Below are 15,896 nucleotides of genomic sequence, written 5' to 3' on the forward strand. Positions count from 1 at the left end.
GGCAAGAACACAAAGACATAAGCAGCTCTCCATGGACAGAGGAAACTCAGAACAGCCCAAAGTTGACCCAGGACTCACTCGTACTTTATAAGAGGTCATCTTGGTGTGCTTGAATGTTCCACCAGGTAACTCACCAGACTGAACTGAAGGCTTCCTTTGTGGTCATATTATAGAGTAATTGGAAGACCTGGGGTGCAGGCCCCTGGGCAAACCAGGGTCCTGGAAGCCTTTCACAGCAGTAAATGGCACAAACGAATGATAATTGGTCTGGGCAAAGCCAGCAGTGCTTCATTTCTCCTCCGTTTCTGTGCTTCGCCTGAGTTCCACTAGGTAATTTAAAAATAGGGCATGGCAGGAAAATGGGGCAACTGTCAGTTTAAATTGCAGCTGCTTCCAGAATATCGTCCTGCCTTTTGAACAGATAAGCAGGACAGCCTAGAGTCAATCCTTCCACGGGGTGATTCTGCCACTCGGCCCAGTGAGACAAACACCAATTGTCATCCCAGCTCCGTGAAATCGCCGGTGCCGAGCAATGTTGACCTCTGACCCCAAGAGTTCCCCGTGTTAATTAGACTCAGCAGCTCAGAAATTGCATGAGCGAAGATTACGATAAAGTGGCTTTTTTCGCATTTTATGTAGTGCTGTGTATTTCAGTTTACATCTTATTAAAATCCTCTACTTAAAAAAATGGTTCTAATTGCTTTTTAAAACCCAGAAACTTGTTTAAAACCTATTAAAGTTCAGATATCAAAATTAAAAATTTTTTCAGTCAGTTGCGAGACATGATTATTCAGGGGCACACCTGCATTAAACATAACCTATAAATACAGCATTTCACCCTAAAACCTTCTTTTGTTGACAACAACAATTGCTTTATTTGTTAAGAAATTATAAACCACTGGTGTTCAAGACACTGTGTTGGGTGGTATGGGGATATAGTAATGAATGACCTCCGGTCCCTTGGTTCCTCTCCCTTTGTCCTCTCACTGCCTGCTCTGTGCCAACTTTCCCTTCCCAAGCAGCCTGTGTTCTGTGCTTGATCCTCTTAACACTTCCCTTGCCCTTCGTTTTGTTGCCACACCTCTCTGGCAAAATCCTGCCCATCCACGGTCTCCGGGTCTGCACCCACACCACTGGCGACTGCCGGAAAAAAAATCACCCAACCTTGAAAAATGGTGCCCCTGGAAGGTCACGGCCACTAACCTGCAACTCTTCGGTGCTGCCCAGTTTCCCTGGTCAACTGTCCCTTCCACTTCAAGCCTTCTTCCCTTTCCCCAATGCCTCCTCTCTTCCACCCCACTCCACAGGGGTCCTCACGTGGAAGCTCCCTCTCAGCTCGCTGCTGCCCGACCCATCCACCCCCTTCCCTCTGCACCACCACCCCCTCATTCCCACCCAGTTACCAACCCTTCCATCTCTGCTCAGGACCCTCACTCCATCCATCGTCCCTTCCGTTCCCGCGTCTCCAACTCTGTACCAGAGCCTTCCCTTCCCATCAGCCTTTAATCATGATCCAAGGTCTCCTATCAAAAATCTTAAGAAAACAACAGAAGAGACCTTCCTTGAGCCCCCATCCCTCACAAAGCTCTCAAAGGAATCATTTACACTGACTGACTCAGTTTCCCCACCTCCTACTCACAACGCAACCCACTGCGATCTGGCTACCACACACGTCATTCCACAGAAAGGGCTCTTCGTCAGATGCCTTCCGCGTCTATGATGCAGGGCGTCTCTTGCAGTCCTCACTGCGCTCCACCTCTCAGCAGCTTTAGCTCGCCTGGCCACTCAATTGTCCTCAAAACGCTACGTCCCCGTGCTTCTACGAAGCCACGTTCTCCTGGCTTCTCCTCCTCCTCCTCGGCGCTGAGTCCTGGGATTCCTCCAGGCTTGCTTCTCTTCTCACTCCACACCTGGGGGTTTATCCTGGTTTTGTATCACAGGCCTCTTGGGCAATACGGATGACCTCTCTGGGTCCTCTTCTCACAATAATATTTTCAAATGCATAAAATAAGATGCACAGGATTTCAAAGGAAACCACAATCCTTGAAATAATCATCAAGATATTTTTAGAAATCTGTGACTCAGTAATATATGTGCTTCTTTTTTTTTTTTTTGCGGTATGCGGGCCTCTCACTGCTGTGGCCTCTCCCGTTGCAGAGCACAGGTTCCGGACGCACAGGCTCAGCGGCCAAGGCTCACGGGCCCAGCCGCTCCGCGGCATGTGGGATCTTCCCGAGCCGGGGCATGAACCCGTGTCCCCTGCATCGGCAGGCGGACTCCCAACCACTGCGCCACCAGGGAAGCCCTGTGCTTCTTTTTTAACACATGAAATAACAAGTGATGGGCGTAAAGGGTACTTTGAGACATCTGTAACCTATTTAATGAAATGTGAAAATACCTGTGATTTTGATTGGTGACAAATCAGAGGTACTGCTAATACTACTGTGGTTTGTTGCCTGTATTAGTAAATGAAAGATATGCTTAGATTTCAATAAGAGGTTAGTGGAAATAAGGATGCAATTTTTTTCCCATGCATATTCATGTCTCACCCCCAAGAAACCCTGCTCTATTCTCCTCAGGTTACCTGCCCAAGATGTTACCTGCCTATGACTCCCAAATCCGCATTTCTAACCCAAACCTCGCTTTTGATCTCCAGATCTAAATATCCAATTGTTTTCTAAATAATTTCTACTTGGATGTCTCAAACTCAATAGGCCTGGTGCTAAAGTTCCCAGCCTGGCCCTTTGTTCTTCCTTTTTTTTTTTTTTCTGGCCGAGCCGCAAGGTATGCAGGATGTTAGTTCCCTGACCAGAGATCAAACCCGTGGCCCCTGCAGTGGAAGCCTGGTCTTAACCACTGGACCACCAGGGAAGTCCCTGTTCTTCCTTTTGTGCAGTATCATCAGAATCTGACACTTTCCTCCTTACCGTCTTACACATCACCAAGTCCCATCCATTTTACTTATCATTTTAATCCATCTGTGTGTTCGTCTCTGCTATCACCTAGTTAAGTTACTGCAAAGGCCCCCTAACAGGTCTTCACAACTCCCGCTCCTGCCCCCAAATCCCGCTTTCCCTACCACAGGTGATTTGACAAGTGGAACCCAGATCACTCTGTTGGCCACTTAAACCCCTTCCATGGTGTTCTGTGGCTTTCAGAATGGGGACCAACACCCATCATGTAGCCAACAAGGCCCTTTGGGATCTGGCCTTCCTTACTGCTCTATGCTTCAACCACACTGGCTTTGGGTCCTCTTTCATGCCAGGCCACCTCCTGCTAGGAGGCTTTGCACATGCTGTTCCCTTTTCTTGAAGTACTTGGCCTGCCTTCCCACCAGGTCTCAGATCTCAGCTCAGGTCACTTGCTCAGGGAGGTTTTCCCCAACTGCGCCCACGCCCCCGGCAAAAAAAACCTCTGCCCTATCTTCTGATGGTTGTCCATGCAGTTCCTTTTTTAAAATGTATCAAAATTCATTTTTTTAAACGAGTTTTGATAAATGCATGTAACCATGTTTTGCGTTTCCATCACCCCATGACCCTTTCCAGTCAATTCCTGCCTCTGTCCTTCTCAGAGACAACCACTGTTCTGGGTATTTTCACCATAAATTAGTTTTGCCTTTTCTTTTCCTATTTCTTTACACTGTTTTCAGTTCAACTTTTAAGTCACTTTTTAGAAATTGGTGGAATATAGATTCTAAATAGATGAGCTAAATAAATGAACCTCCTTAATAATTAAATTAGGGGACTTCCCTGGCAGTCCAGTGGTTAACACTCTATGCTTACACTGCAGTGGGTTCGAGCACTGGTTGGGGAACTATCCTGCATGCCACATGACGTGACCAAAAAATAATAATAATTAAATTAAAATTACATACAAGTTACAGATTAAAATTATAGTCTTTTCCCAAAATGACAAAGTCTCTTTTAAAAAGATAATATGTAGTTGGAAAAGTTATGTAGAAATTGGCATTCTCATGTACCTCTGGAAATGTAAATTGGTAGAGTATTTCTGGAGGACAACTTGGGAACAAAATATTGTAAATCTTTGTGATGCTGTTAATCTACTAATATAAATTCCCACTTTGGGAACTTAAAGAAATAATTGATGATGTGCATAAATATATAAGAATATTCATCATAGCATTATTTATCACAGAAAAAGTTGGAAGCAACCTAAATAACCAACAAAAGTAATTATGACAGAGCCATACAATAGGAATATATTGTAAAGACAAAGAGAACTGCCAAGAAAGAATAAAGTTTACTTAATGGGTTTATTCTTCGAGTATATTTGTACTGTGATTTTGAAATTATTTCATGTTCATTACAGAGTAAAACAAATGAATACATATATTAATATAATTAAGGAATAAAGATTTTAAATATGAGAAAAAAATAAATATAAAACAAAAGAAAGGAAGGGAAAACCCCTTCCACTAAATATGTATTAGTGTTAAATACATATTTCTAATTAATTCCATTGAAAGGACTTAGGGACAATGTCCCTCTAGGAGCAATGAACACACATAGCATGAAGATACTGATTTCTAAATAGCTTGCTAAACTAAAAGGAACCAGAGCTTATTGGGAAAATAGCTGATTCTAGGTCTGAGCCAGGTAAAGTACAAGGTGAGGCTATGAAATTTTATTGTGCCATAAAGCATAGAAGTGCTCGGAGACTCAAGTCAGAGCAAACTTGAGTGAACTCCCATTCACCAATTTTGGGACGATTTGAGCCTCAAAAAATGTGATGAGATAATTGAATAAAATGTGTCCTTGAAACCACAATGATGATGATAACAAATAAAGAGGCAAACAAACAAATAAGAAGGGAGGAAAGGGGCTTCCCTGGTGGCACAGTGGTTGAGAGTCCGCCCGCCAATGCAGGAGACACGGGTTCGTGCCCCGGTCCGGGAGGATCCCGCATGCCGCAGAGCAGCTGTGCCCGTGAGCCATGGCCGCTGAGCCTGCGCATCCGGAGCCTGTGCTCCACAACGGGAGAGGCCACAACAGTGAGAGGCCCGCATACCGCAAAAACAAACAAACAAACAAAAAACACAATATTTATACAGATGCATAAATATATGTGCAAGAGTAATGTCAGCTGCTATAACAAAGGGACCAAAAATATGATGATTCAATCAAGAAAGAATTTATTTCTGGCACCTGTGATGGCCCAGGTGATCAGCAGGCAGCTCTCCTCCACTAGGACTTACAGGGATTCAGGCCAATGATGGTTCTATTGTCTTCAACACATGACTTTCAAAGTTGTTGCCTCTCCAGCTGAGAAGCAGGGCCAGAGATTATCTCTGAAACAGGCTGTACACGTCAATTGTGCTCCCACTCCACTGGTGAGACTTTCCTCCTAAGGCCACACCTAGTTGCAGTGGAAACTGAGTCATTCAGTTCAAGGTGGGCGGCCACATCCAACTGTAGCTCATCACTTGAGAAGGGATTTCAGTGGAAAGCTAGTAGTCTCCATCACACTCATTTGTTATACAGCAGAAACTAACACAACATTGTAAAGCAATTATACTCCAATAAAGATGTTTAAAAAGGGGGGGAGGGGTGGTCTGAAAGAACACAGACCAAGCTATTTGCAGTTTTTATCTCAAGGTTAATGGAGTTCTTAATGCTTTAAAATTTCTCTCTTTGTCTTTAGTTTTCCATTGTGGACATGGATTTTCTTTTTTTTTGCAATAAAGAAAAGACTTACACTTTACAAAAATAAGCCATTGAAACTACAAAAAGATGCTTTGTTTTCTTCCTCTGAAAGAAACATACAAGCTAATCTTAAGTAACACATTAAGCATTTTTCTTCTCAGAAACCTTCAGTTGGACCCTATTCTCCAACACATTAACTCTCAATCCTTTGCTTGACTCTCAGAGCCCCCCACAGTCTGACCCCAGCTTGCCAGCCAACTTTGTCTCTCACCTCTCCTTCTCACACCCTCTGCTCTGGCCATATGCCTTGCTGCCTGAGAATCACGCCGTGGGTGTCACTCCATCCGTACCTTGGCTCCCGTGCTGCCTCCAGCCTAAGCTGGTCCCTACTGCTCCTTGAGTTCCTAGAAAACACCATCCCCTTCATGAAGCCTCCCTTGACTTCTCACTTTTTTGCTGTGAGTTCCTTTGAAATTTAGAATTGGTGCCACCCAATTTACCACTTAATTAAACTTTGTTTTGCATTTTGCTAGTATGGTATAAATTGTGTCTCTCCCATTGCAAGTATCTTGTCTTTATATGGGGTTGAAGACACAGTAGATGCATATGATGCTTTTCAATTAATTCCCATGTTTTATGACCTATTATTCTGAGTAGGAGGTATTTTCATGGATGACCTCCATTTAATGGCCAAGTCTTTCATGTTCTTCAAATGTTCCTCTCAACTAAAAGGAGAATATGGATTCAGGTAAAGAATGAAGGAGAAATACATTGTAGCAAAACCACTCCTGAAAAATACACAACGGAGGGCAGTCTCAACGTGCTACTAAACACTACACCTTAGTGCTCAAATTTTTTACATCCAACAATTTCCTGGCCACACGCCACTTCCTTACCCACTGCCTACCATACAGAAGAACTCCATTTCAGAGAATACTACACATACCTGTCCCCCAAAGCATGAAAACGTATCGTCACCACCCATGTAAACCAACCAAGATTTCTGCAGCACACGAAGGATTCATTTGCATTTTAAGAAATACTAGCAAGTGTTATAAAACATGTTATGTTCACCATTTCAGTAGCTTGCAGCTCTGTTTCACCCAGAGGACCTTCCCTAGTGGGATGGCTTGTAATCAGGAAGCAAGTTCTACTAAAGTCCCACGTGCCTCTCCTTCAGAGAGCAGCCCCAATGGTGATCAAACATTATGAAGACTTTAACCACTGAGGCCACTGTTGCTCTCAGACCAGCGTCTCAGGCTGGGTCACTCCAACTTGTTGGCATGAGAATCAGAGAGAAGGTGGCAGGTAGGAGAGAGTTCTCTACAGAATTCATTAGTAGAGACAACTGCCCATGAAATTTATGCACATGGCAGCCCAGTCAACTCCCAAAAGCTTCTTGTGGCAAAGTGGAAAGCAAGGGCTTCTACTGCTGAGCCTGGTTTTGCCCAGCCCCACCTGGGAGCCACGTCTCCAGGTGGGGAGACACAAATGGGGTTAAGCAGCAGTTGGATTCAGGTGAGTGGTACCTGAGTCCAAACCCCGCCCCAAATTACTAATCCATTCTGTATTGTTGTTCAAGTTTACAATCCTGGTAAGCTCAAAATTGTCCTGAACATGGGAAGGACTTTGATGCCCTTAGTTTTTTCTAGAAGAGAGAATGTTTAGCCAGCTTTGTAATACAACAGCACTCTGCGTAGGACATGCTAACTTTATATTTCTTGAATCCATAAAGGTACCCATCCTGTCCAGAATGCTATTTATACAAGCTGCCCTTAATTCCCAAAGGCAATTTTTTGTGCTTGAGGCACAATATGAATGTGGACTTTGGGGACAGCACTCTGAAGATACTCATTTGCACCCACAGTTCCTTGGTCACCCTTCCCATGTTGTTACTGTTTGCGTGTCGAGGTTCACAGCCTTGATCATCCTCTTTCATGATCTCGTGGGAACGTTTTATGTCAAATGTAATAAACACACCGTCTTTCTCTGGCACCAGCCTGACACTACTCTTTGCCTGTTTTCCTATTCAGAGCAAGTCATGTCCTGATCTTTACACTATGTCATAAGATCCACTCAGCTCTGCCTTCCATCACGTGACACGTGGCTACAATGCGTTTTGTACACGTCCATCAGAATTCATCAGCACACCTTGTGGGAGGGAGGGAGGTGGCATATCAGTTGAGAACCAGCTCTGTAGATCTTGGAAATGAGCCATCAGGCAAGAGCTGGAAAATGGCTCGGTCTTTTCTGTCCCTGACTACTTCTGTCTCCTTGCCTTTCTGATTGTCTGTGCTCATTGTCACCTTGCCATTTCAGACTCAACATTGTTAGAACCCAGTTTAAAAATCTAGGCCTTTTCTCACCTTCTGAGATGGCCCACACTCTGTCTGTGGAGTGTGTTTCTCTCTAAATAAATCCACTTCTTACCTATCACTGTATCTCTCACTGAATTCTTTCTGTGACGAGACATCAAGAACCTGAGCTTCATTAAGTCCTGAAACTAGAGCATGTACAACATCCAGGAAAGAAGAGGTTTTACTTTCATTTTTAATATTGGAATTGGGTGACCAGTGCTAGAGACTGGGTAGGAGGAGTCAAGACTGAGGATGGTGGTCAAGAATCCCAGTCCATACTCCCCACAACGTGCCCTGCCACTCATTATCCAGCACAGGACTTGACCAGGCCTCCAGGTTCTGAGTGACATGGAGAGCAGAAATCAATTGGAAAAGCAAGATGGAAGCCATCCCAGGATAAGAACAATAAAAGTTTTTCTCCCACATATCCAAAACCATGAGGTGTCCTACATCTAAAATAGTTCCAAGAAGTTCCAATATCATAACCATGGTGGTGTTGTTTTAATTATATATACACTCAAAGACAGAAAGATTAGAAAGAACTGCACTGAATACTAATGAAAGCTGTGTTTCAAAAAAAAAAAAAAATCTAGTCACTCTCACATCCCTGAAGAAATGTATCCCACGTGCCAATCCTTGGGTCTCCATCATCCAGGAGGTCTAACTAGAACAATCATCATGTTTCGAAGTCGCTACTTCAGTGCCCAATTCCCTAATGTAAGTCCCTTCTTTTCCTAGTGTGAGTCTTGCTCTGAACTTTTGAGAGTTTCTAGCAAGGTCATATCTCTACTTTATTATGGATGATGCCAAAAGAGCAAGTTGGGGATCTTTGGAAAATGTTGACTGCAAAAACCATAATACTCCAGAAAAATACTAATTTTGACAATAACTTCTTTTAGTTAATGTGGCTTTATTAGGACTCTCATCAGATTACCAAGAGAGAACTTGAAGTCTACACATGGGGCTTCCCCGGTGGCGCAGTGGTTAAGAATCTGCCTGCCAATGCAGGGGACATGGGTTCGAGCCCTGGTTCGGGAAGATCCCACATGCTGTGGAGCAACTAAGCCCGTACGCCACAACTACTGAGCCTGTGCTCTAGAGCCCACGAGCCACAACTACTGAGCCCACGTGCCACAACTACCGAAGCCCGTGCGCCTAGAGCCCATGCTCTGCAGCAAGAGAAGCCACCGCAATGAGAAGCCCGTGTACCGCAACGAAAGTAGCCCCTGCTCGCTGAAACTAGAGAAAAGCCCATGCGCAGCAATGAAGACCCAATGCAGCCAAAAGTAAATAAACAAAATAAATAAATTTTTTAAAAAATAAAAAGTCTACACATGTATTACGTAGTCTGGGTTTGTTTCTTTTGTTTTTTTGCGGTACGCGGGCCTCTCACTGCTGTGGCCTCTCCCGTTGCGGAGCACAGGCTCCGGACGCGCAGGCTCAGCGGCCATGGCTCATGGGCCCAGCCGCTCCTCAGCACGTGGGATCCTCCCGGACTGGGGCACGAACCCATGTCCCCTGCATCGGCAGGCGGACTCTCAACCACTGCGCCACCAGGGAAGCCCTGTAGTCTGGGTTTTTTAGTTTAGTTTTTTTGTTTTGTTTTTTTAATGTTTCAGGCTTTGATTTTGAAACACAGAGCTAGTTTTCTTCCCCTAAAGGAAGAGCAGTATGCTCTTGCCTCCACCTCCATGTGACATTTCAACTTAGGAACATATGGGGGAAGAAAATTGTAATTACTCTTCAAAATTGCAAGAGGAGGAGACAGTTTTAAAATCAGCTTAAAATCAACATAATTGGGCTTCCGTGGTGGCGCAGTGGTTGAGAATCCGCCTGCCGATGCAGGGGACACGGGTTCGTGCCCCGTCCGGGAAGATCCCACGTGCCGCGGAGCGACTGGGCCCGTGAGCCATGGCCGCTGAGCCTGCGCTCCACAATGGGAGAGGCCACAACAGTGAGAGGCCCGCGTACCGCAAGAAAAAAAAATCAACATAATTTAATTTTTACTGTCTGCTAATCTTTAAATGTTGTTAAATATTTGGCATTAGAACTTTACTGTCTGAAAGAGAACTTGTACCGTAGGACTGCCCCACCTTGCTGTCCATTGCTCTTTGAAGTAGGTGACAACCCATTTGAATTTTTCAGTGGGGTTTATGGTTTTGGTTTCAACAGCAGGTAGTTAATTTTCAGCAGTTAGCTGGTTACTTTTTTAAATGGCTGAACATGGATGGCTAATTGCAAAAGCCAACCCTTACATGGCACTCTCTCAGTGCCTGGCACCATGACCCTTAGTGCTATAAACATATCTTAACTCATTTCATCCTCACAGAACCACCAAAAAAAGGCACTATTGTTCACAGATGAGAAAATCTGAGAGGCAAAGAGATGAACTAAAACCAATCCTATGTCACACAGTCACTGCGTGAAAGAGCCAGGATTCACTCCCAGGAAGCTGGGCTCCAGAGTCTTAAATACTACATTTTAGTGCCAGAATGAGTTACTTCAACTTCTTTCACCCAAGGAGCATCCTCCTTGGATAATATAATGGGCTTTCATGAGAGAGGATACATGAGAATGGCTGAATACATGACAGGACACGAATGAAGATACAAAAAGTTGAAGTCATTGGCTTAAGATGACTCAAAGCAAGCACGAAAAGACCCAGTAGCACATTCGTAAGTATTAGAGTTCTCACCATTGTGGCTTTAGTTGCCAACCAACAAAACACCCACTTCCAGCTGTAATTTCTGAACTCAAGGGTGATTCCCAGGGACTTCCCTGGTGGCTCAGTGGTTAAGAATCTGCCTGCCAATGCAGGGGACATGGGTTCGAGCCCTGGTCCGGGAAGATCCTACATGCCGTGGAGCAACGAAGCCTGTGAGCCACAACTACTGAGCCTGGACTCTAGAGCCCGCGAGCCACAACTGCTGAGACCACGCACCTAGAGCCTGTGCTCCGCAACAGGAGAAGCCACTGCAATGAGAAGCCTGTGCACCGCAACGAAGAGTAGCCCCCGCCCTCTGCAACTAGAGAAAAGCCCACGCGCAGCAACGAAGACCAAACGCAGCCAAAAATATAGATAGATAGATATCTAGATAGATAGATAGATATTTGCAACTGGAAGTAAAGTTGATGGAACCAGGAACCAGAGAAGGATATACTTGGAAGGCAGGTGCATGATACCATATGTAATAGGCATGGTTTAATTGGCCAAGTTTTCTTCCACCTTTGGTGCTATTAATGCTCGAGGTACAATGAATGGGTGAAGGAAGGTTAAACATGGCTTAACACCCCACCCAATAAAGAGTCTCTTCACCAACTCCTCCCGATTCACTACTGCCTGGGGTAAGCAAAGAATTCTAGTCCTGGCTGAGGGTGAAGGGGACGGACCCACCAGCAGTGGACACTATTACTGCTCCTGATGCTGTAACCATGGATATTGGTAGTCTTAGCCCAGAGCATGTTTCCTGCCTTTCCACTGGCTGAAAAACAGATGTGTGAGCAGCTTCTCCATTCGCTGATGTAAGTTGTTCGTGTTGAGCAGTTTGTGGAAGAAATTCAGTCACACGTTCACCAATGTCCTTCTTGCCTATGACCATCTCAGGCACCAGAATTAAAATTTGCCCACATTCCCTTTGCTGAGAATGGAAAGCCTATCCCATGTTCAGAAATGACCTCATGTTTCGTCTTTGACATTTCAGAATCATTTCCAAGGATTTCTGTTAAATTCCAGAACCAAAAGGGAAAAGGGAGAACAACCAACTCATTATGTCCTTTCCTTTTTCCCGTCCCTTTATCTGAGGGTGGTCTGTTTTCTGAAAATGCAGGGAGAAACAATAATTATTTGTTTGAAGGCTGTCACCAGGCTCTAAGTGACCAAACATAATTTATAATCCTGGAGAATAAGGATCTGTCCACCTGTAGATTTGTACCGACATCCTTGTAGAAGACTGACAGGTAGGGGACTTTTTTGAGAGTGTAGTTTGTCTTACGTTACACCCAATAATTCAAAGCTATTCAGAGTATTTTCCTGAGTCAGGAGGCTTAAAATGAAAATGCCACAACTGTCAGAGAGAACGGGGAGCAAGATCAATACAAATTGCCACCGCTGGGGAGGTGTGGAGGACGTTAATTCAAGCACTCTGTGTCCGCAGGGGTCTACACTTTCAGAGGACTTGCCAATATAGACCACTGTGCAGTGCAGGAGTATTTAGTGACCCTGCCCCTGGTGTGGGGGGATGGGAACCCTGTGGTTTTGTTTGTTGGGTGCATCGCCTAGCAAATCATATTAACACCAGGATCTAAGACCTTAAGGCAGGACTTAAATTGCCCTTCAAGACCAAGTTTCTCCTAATTGTTTATGTCGTTTTCACTCATTTCTTTGGTGGGTGTAAGTGTGGCAAAGTGTAAAGCTATTGAATGCCTGGATAATTTTTATTGCGTCTGCAAGGCTGTGTTGAGATATTCTGACACCGCATGAGTCAGGATTTGTCCGCGCATAGATTTATACTGACTTCTTTATAGAAGACTGACAAGTAGGGGCCTTTTAAAAAGATTAATCTGTCTTATGTTGCACCCAATAATTCAGAGTATTAAACTGAGGTCTCATTGATTCAGTCCCAACACACTTATCTAAATTTCCTTTCCATTGTCAAGTATATGATTAACATAAGGAACATTTTTCCTCACCCACCCCCAAAATAGTTCAAATAACAAATAACAAGAAGTTTAAATGCACGGATGGTTTCTCCTGTTTTCACATTTGCTCTTAGCATGAGCTGTTTATTGGTCATCCAATTACTTAAGGGTCAGGAATTCATTCTCTTCATAATGTTCTACAAAATAGACTCATTAACTTTGCTATTATTTCTAAATTGATACGCCCAGTCCATGAAAATCTGACTGGTGAAAGGGCACATTGAGCTGGCAGGATGCTCCAGTGTCTTTGTTGAGGGGTTGCTGAATTTGGCTTGTCTCTTTTTCCCCTGCCCAGCAAAGATGGCCTACTGACCACAGATACTCAGACACCTTTCATTTTCGGAAGAGTTCTGGTGAGGAGGATGCTCTAGCCAAACCGAGATTATCTGCCAAGAGTACTGCACGTAAGAGTGATTACAGACTTCCAACAATTGACCAAACATCAGTCAAGCAGAAACATAAAAGTACCATGACTCCAAAGAAATCAGAGAAAGTGGGCCCCAGCAAACCCTATCCAGGTGAGTGGCGGGTTTATTGAAATTCACAAGATCTAACATCCCGGCATCAGAGGTAAGGACAGCAATCAAATTCGTGGCCCCGATTACACCTAGTGTTTTCCAAGTGGCCAGTTCAGGTTTTGCAGGGTCTGATGATCTTATGCAAATGATAAAATCCATTTCGGAGTAGAACATCAGGTCAAGGAGGTGTGAATTATGCAGAGTAACTGTCTCCACTGCCCACAATTTCTTCCCAGTCATTGGCTTTGTGTGGCACTGGCCCAGAATGGCTGCCTTTTCATCTTCTTCACCCTTCTGGGAGGGATAAAGACATTTGGCCCCAGGTATCAAATTTTATGACTCAATCCAGAGCATGAAGGGAAGCTTTCAAAAGCATCTGAATGGCATAATTTACTGCTGAGAAAGAGGGTAATAAAGTCCTCCAGTTCTGGGGTTGTCCTCTCCGGGAAAAAAAGGGGGCTTGGTAAATCTTCCCCTTTGTGCAGTTTGGTAAATAATTCACTCTTTAGCTGCCTTTGAAGCAAAGACCGGTCCTCTGCTTTAGGCAGGAGAAACTTAATAGTATCCAGAAAGGGGATAAATGCAACTGAAAGTTTAGAGTCCCTCAGGCTCATCCCCATTAAAGCCAACATCTGTAGGACAAACGTGATTCCTCTGGGAACTGACGTGGAAGTTGGGATAACTAGGCAGAAAGGTCTGCCTTCTGCTTGGGTGGAATGGAAACGATCCAGATTAACTGCCGAAGAATTCGTAAATGTACGTACATTTACGTACATTTACGAAGAATTCACAAATAGCATATGCGATTCATTTAAATCCAAATCACAATGACTTTTTAATCCTAAATAGCTCCTGTCGTACAACCACCCGTCCGGTTAAGTCTTAATGCATTTTTAGACAATGGCAGCTCTCACTCAGATTAACCACCCACATTTTATAGCTTTAATGAAGTTTAAAGAAAAATTGACTTCTGAAATTATGTCCGTTTAGGCAAAGCCCCAACCAACTCTTTTTCCTTATTTAATCAGGGGAAAGTATCATCGTAGTTAACAACTTCTCATTTTGAAGCCTTTTAGTAGGAATTAGGTCTTTAATTCAGCAGTTTAAGAATGAAATAGGGCAAATAAGATCATTCCCCAAATATTTCAAAATCCATGTTGTCATGTATCAAATTGAGGATGTCTTTAATAGAAAAAATTAAATTTAAGTAAGGCAACTCCAGTCACTCGATATAATTTTTAGCCTTCTTGCGAAAACTAGGTAGCTGTTTGCATGATGTGCTTTGTCCTCTGTAGAGATAAATCATTCTAATGGACAGTTTAGGCCCACTCCATGACTTTAGCTTGTCTGATTAATATAGATGTTCTTCCGACGGAGCGGACTCCACGTGGAACTTACAACACTGACAGAAAGGGAGAATTAATTCACTTTACTTTCTATAAAACCTCAAATTCGAAGAATTACTAGACTAGAAAGCACCAAGGTTTAGGCAAGAGAGCCAAGTTGGCAGAAAGATATCTATTTCACCACCTAAGAGATGTTACTTGTAGTAAACAGCCTTTAAAAACCACCAGCTTAAAAATAATGATAATAATAAAATAAATAAATTTTAAAACACCAGCTTTATCGCCATATTATAGCTCTAGACCGTGTCCAAGCCCCAGGCAGCCATGAGCTGGACTATGGCCTGGCCGTCCAGCAAGTGTAACAGCCCTGCTGATTGATGTCAGTTATTACAGAAGCCGACTCAGTTCTCTAGCAAACTGGCTTGATCATGTGAGCTAAAAGCAAAGCCTTGGTGTGTTAAGATCCATTCGTTTTACACATCTAGTCTCACCCTCAGAGTTCCTTCATCAGCACAGTAAAATGACAGACCAGGGACATGGCAAGAATTTAAGCTGAGTCTATTCAGGCAAAGTTGAGTCCAGTGGTGGTGACAACTCAGAAAATTCAGATAAATACGCTGCTATTATAGAAAAAGAGGCTTGGGGACCTGAATTATCTGGACACGTTGATCCAATTCACTGGGTAAATTCATAGGTTCCTGCTTTCCTTCACCTCTGTAGGGAAATACTTTTCTAAAGCATTTTGGGGGGTGACCCAAAGTCGGCAGTAAGTCACCAAAACTTCTCCCCATGTCAGACCTGAGCTCTGCGCAAAACTGAAGCATTAAGACAGTGAAATCCCTTCGCAACATCTGCCTAATAGGCTAACCTTCCATACTGTGTTATGCCAGACTTTTCCTGAACAAAATAATACAGCTGGGGAATGTGGCTTGACTTACATGCAAATCTATGTAATGATAATCCATTAGAATCCTTATATGTGAATTATTATCTGGAACGCCTAGAACAGCTATTTATCAATACAACAGAGGAACCATCAGTGCCCTCTACTAATAGATTTATAACTGAGAAGGCATCAGATTTTCATTGTACTTCGCACTCTGTTAGAAGAAATTCACGCATTTTAAATTAATTCATACATTCCATGGAACTATTTCTAAATGAGTTGGCTTGCGATTCTCCTTGTTATCTCTCTCCGTGCAGTTTCGGGCAAGTGCTTTAGCGTCAAAATGCTTGGATTAGCATCTGAGCCCCGTTTCTCATCTGCTGTGTCCCTTTGAGCAAGTAACTTCTCTGTGCCTCAGTGTCCTCATC

General features: G+C 43.7%; 1 protein-coding gene across 1 annotated transcript in view; it reads left to right on the top strand.

Moving 5' to 3' along the window:
• Positions 1 to 15,896, top strand: part of MARCHF10 (membrane associated ring-CH-type finger 10) — an 84,649-nt gene that overhangs the window by 18,861 nt on the left and 49,892 nt on the right. Inside the window, exon 3 of the mRNA XM_081218560.1 lies at positions 13,065 to 13,236. Coding sequence (XP_081074686.1) covers positions 13,065 to 13,236 — 172 coding nt within the window. The remainder of the gene's footprint in view (positions 1 to 13,064; positions 13,237 to 15,896) is intronic.

Source organism: Mesoplodon bidens (assembly GCF_964165515.1).
Source record: "Mesoplodon bidens genome assembly, chromosome: 19".
NCBI lineage: Eukaryota > Metazoa > Chordata > Mammalia > Artiodactyla > Ziphiidae > Mesoplodon > Mesoplodon bidens.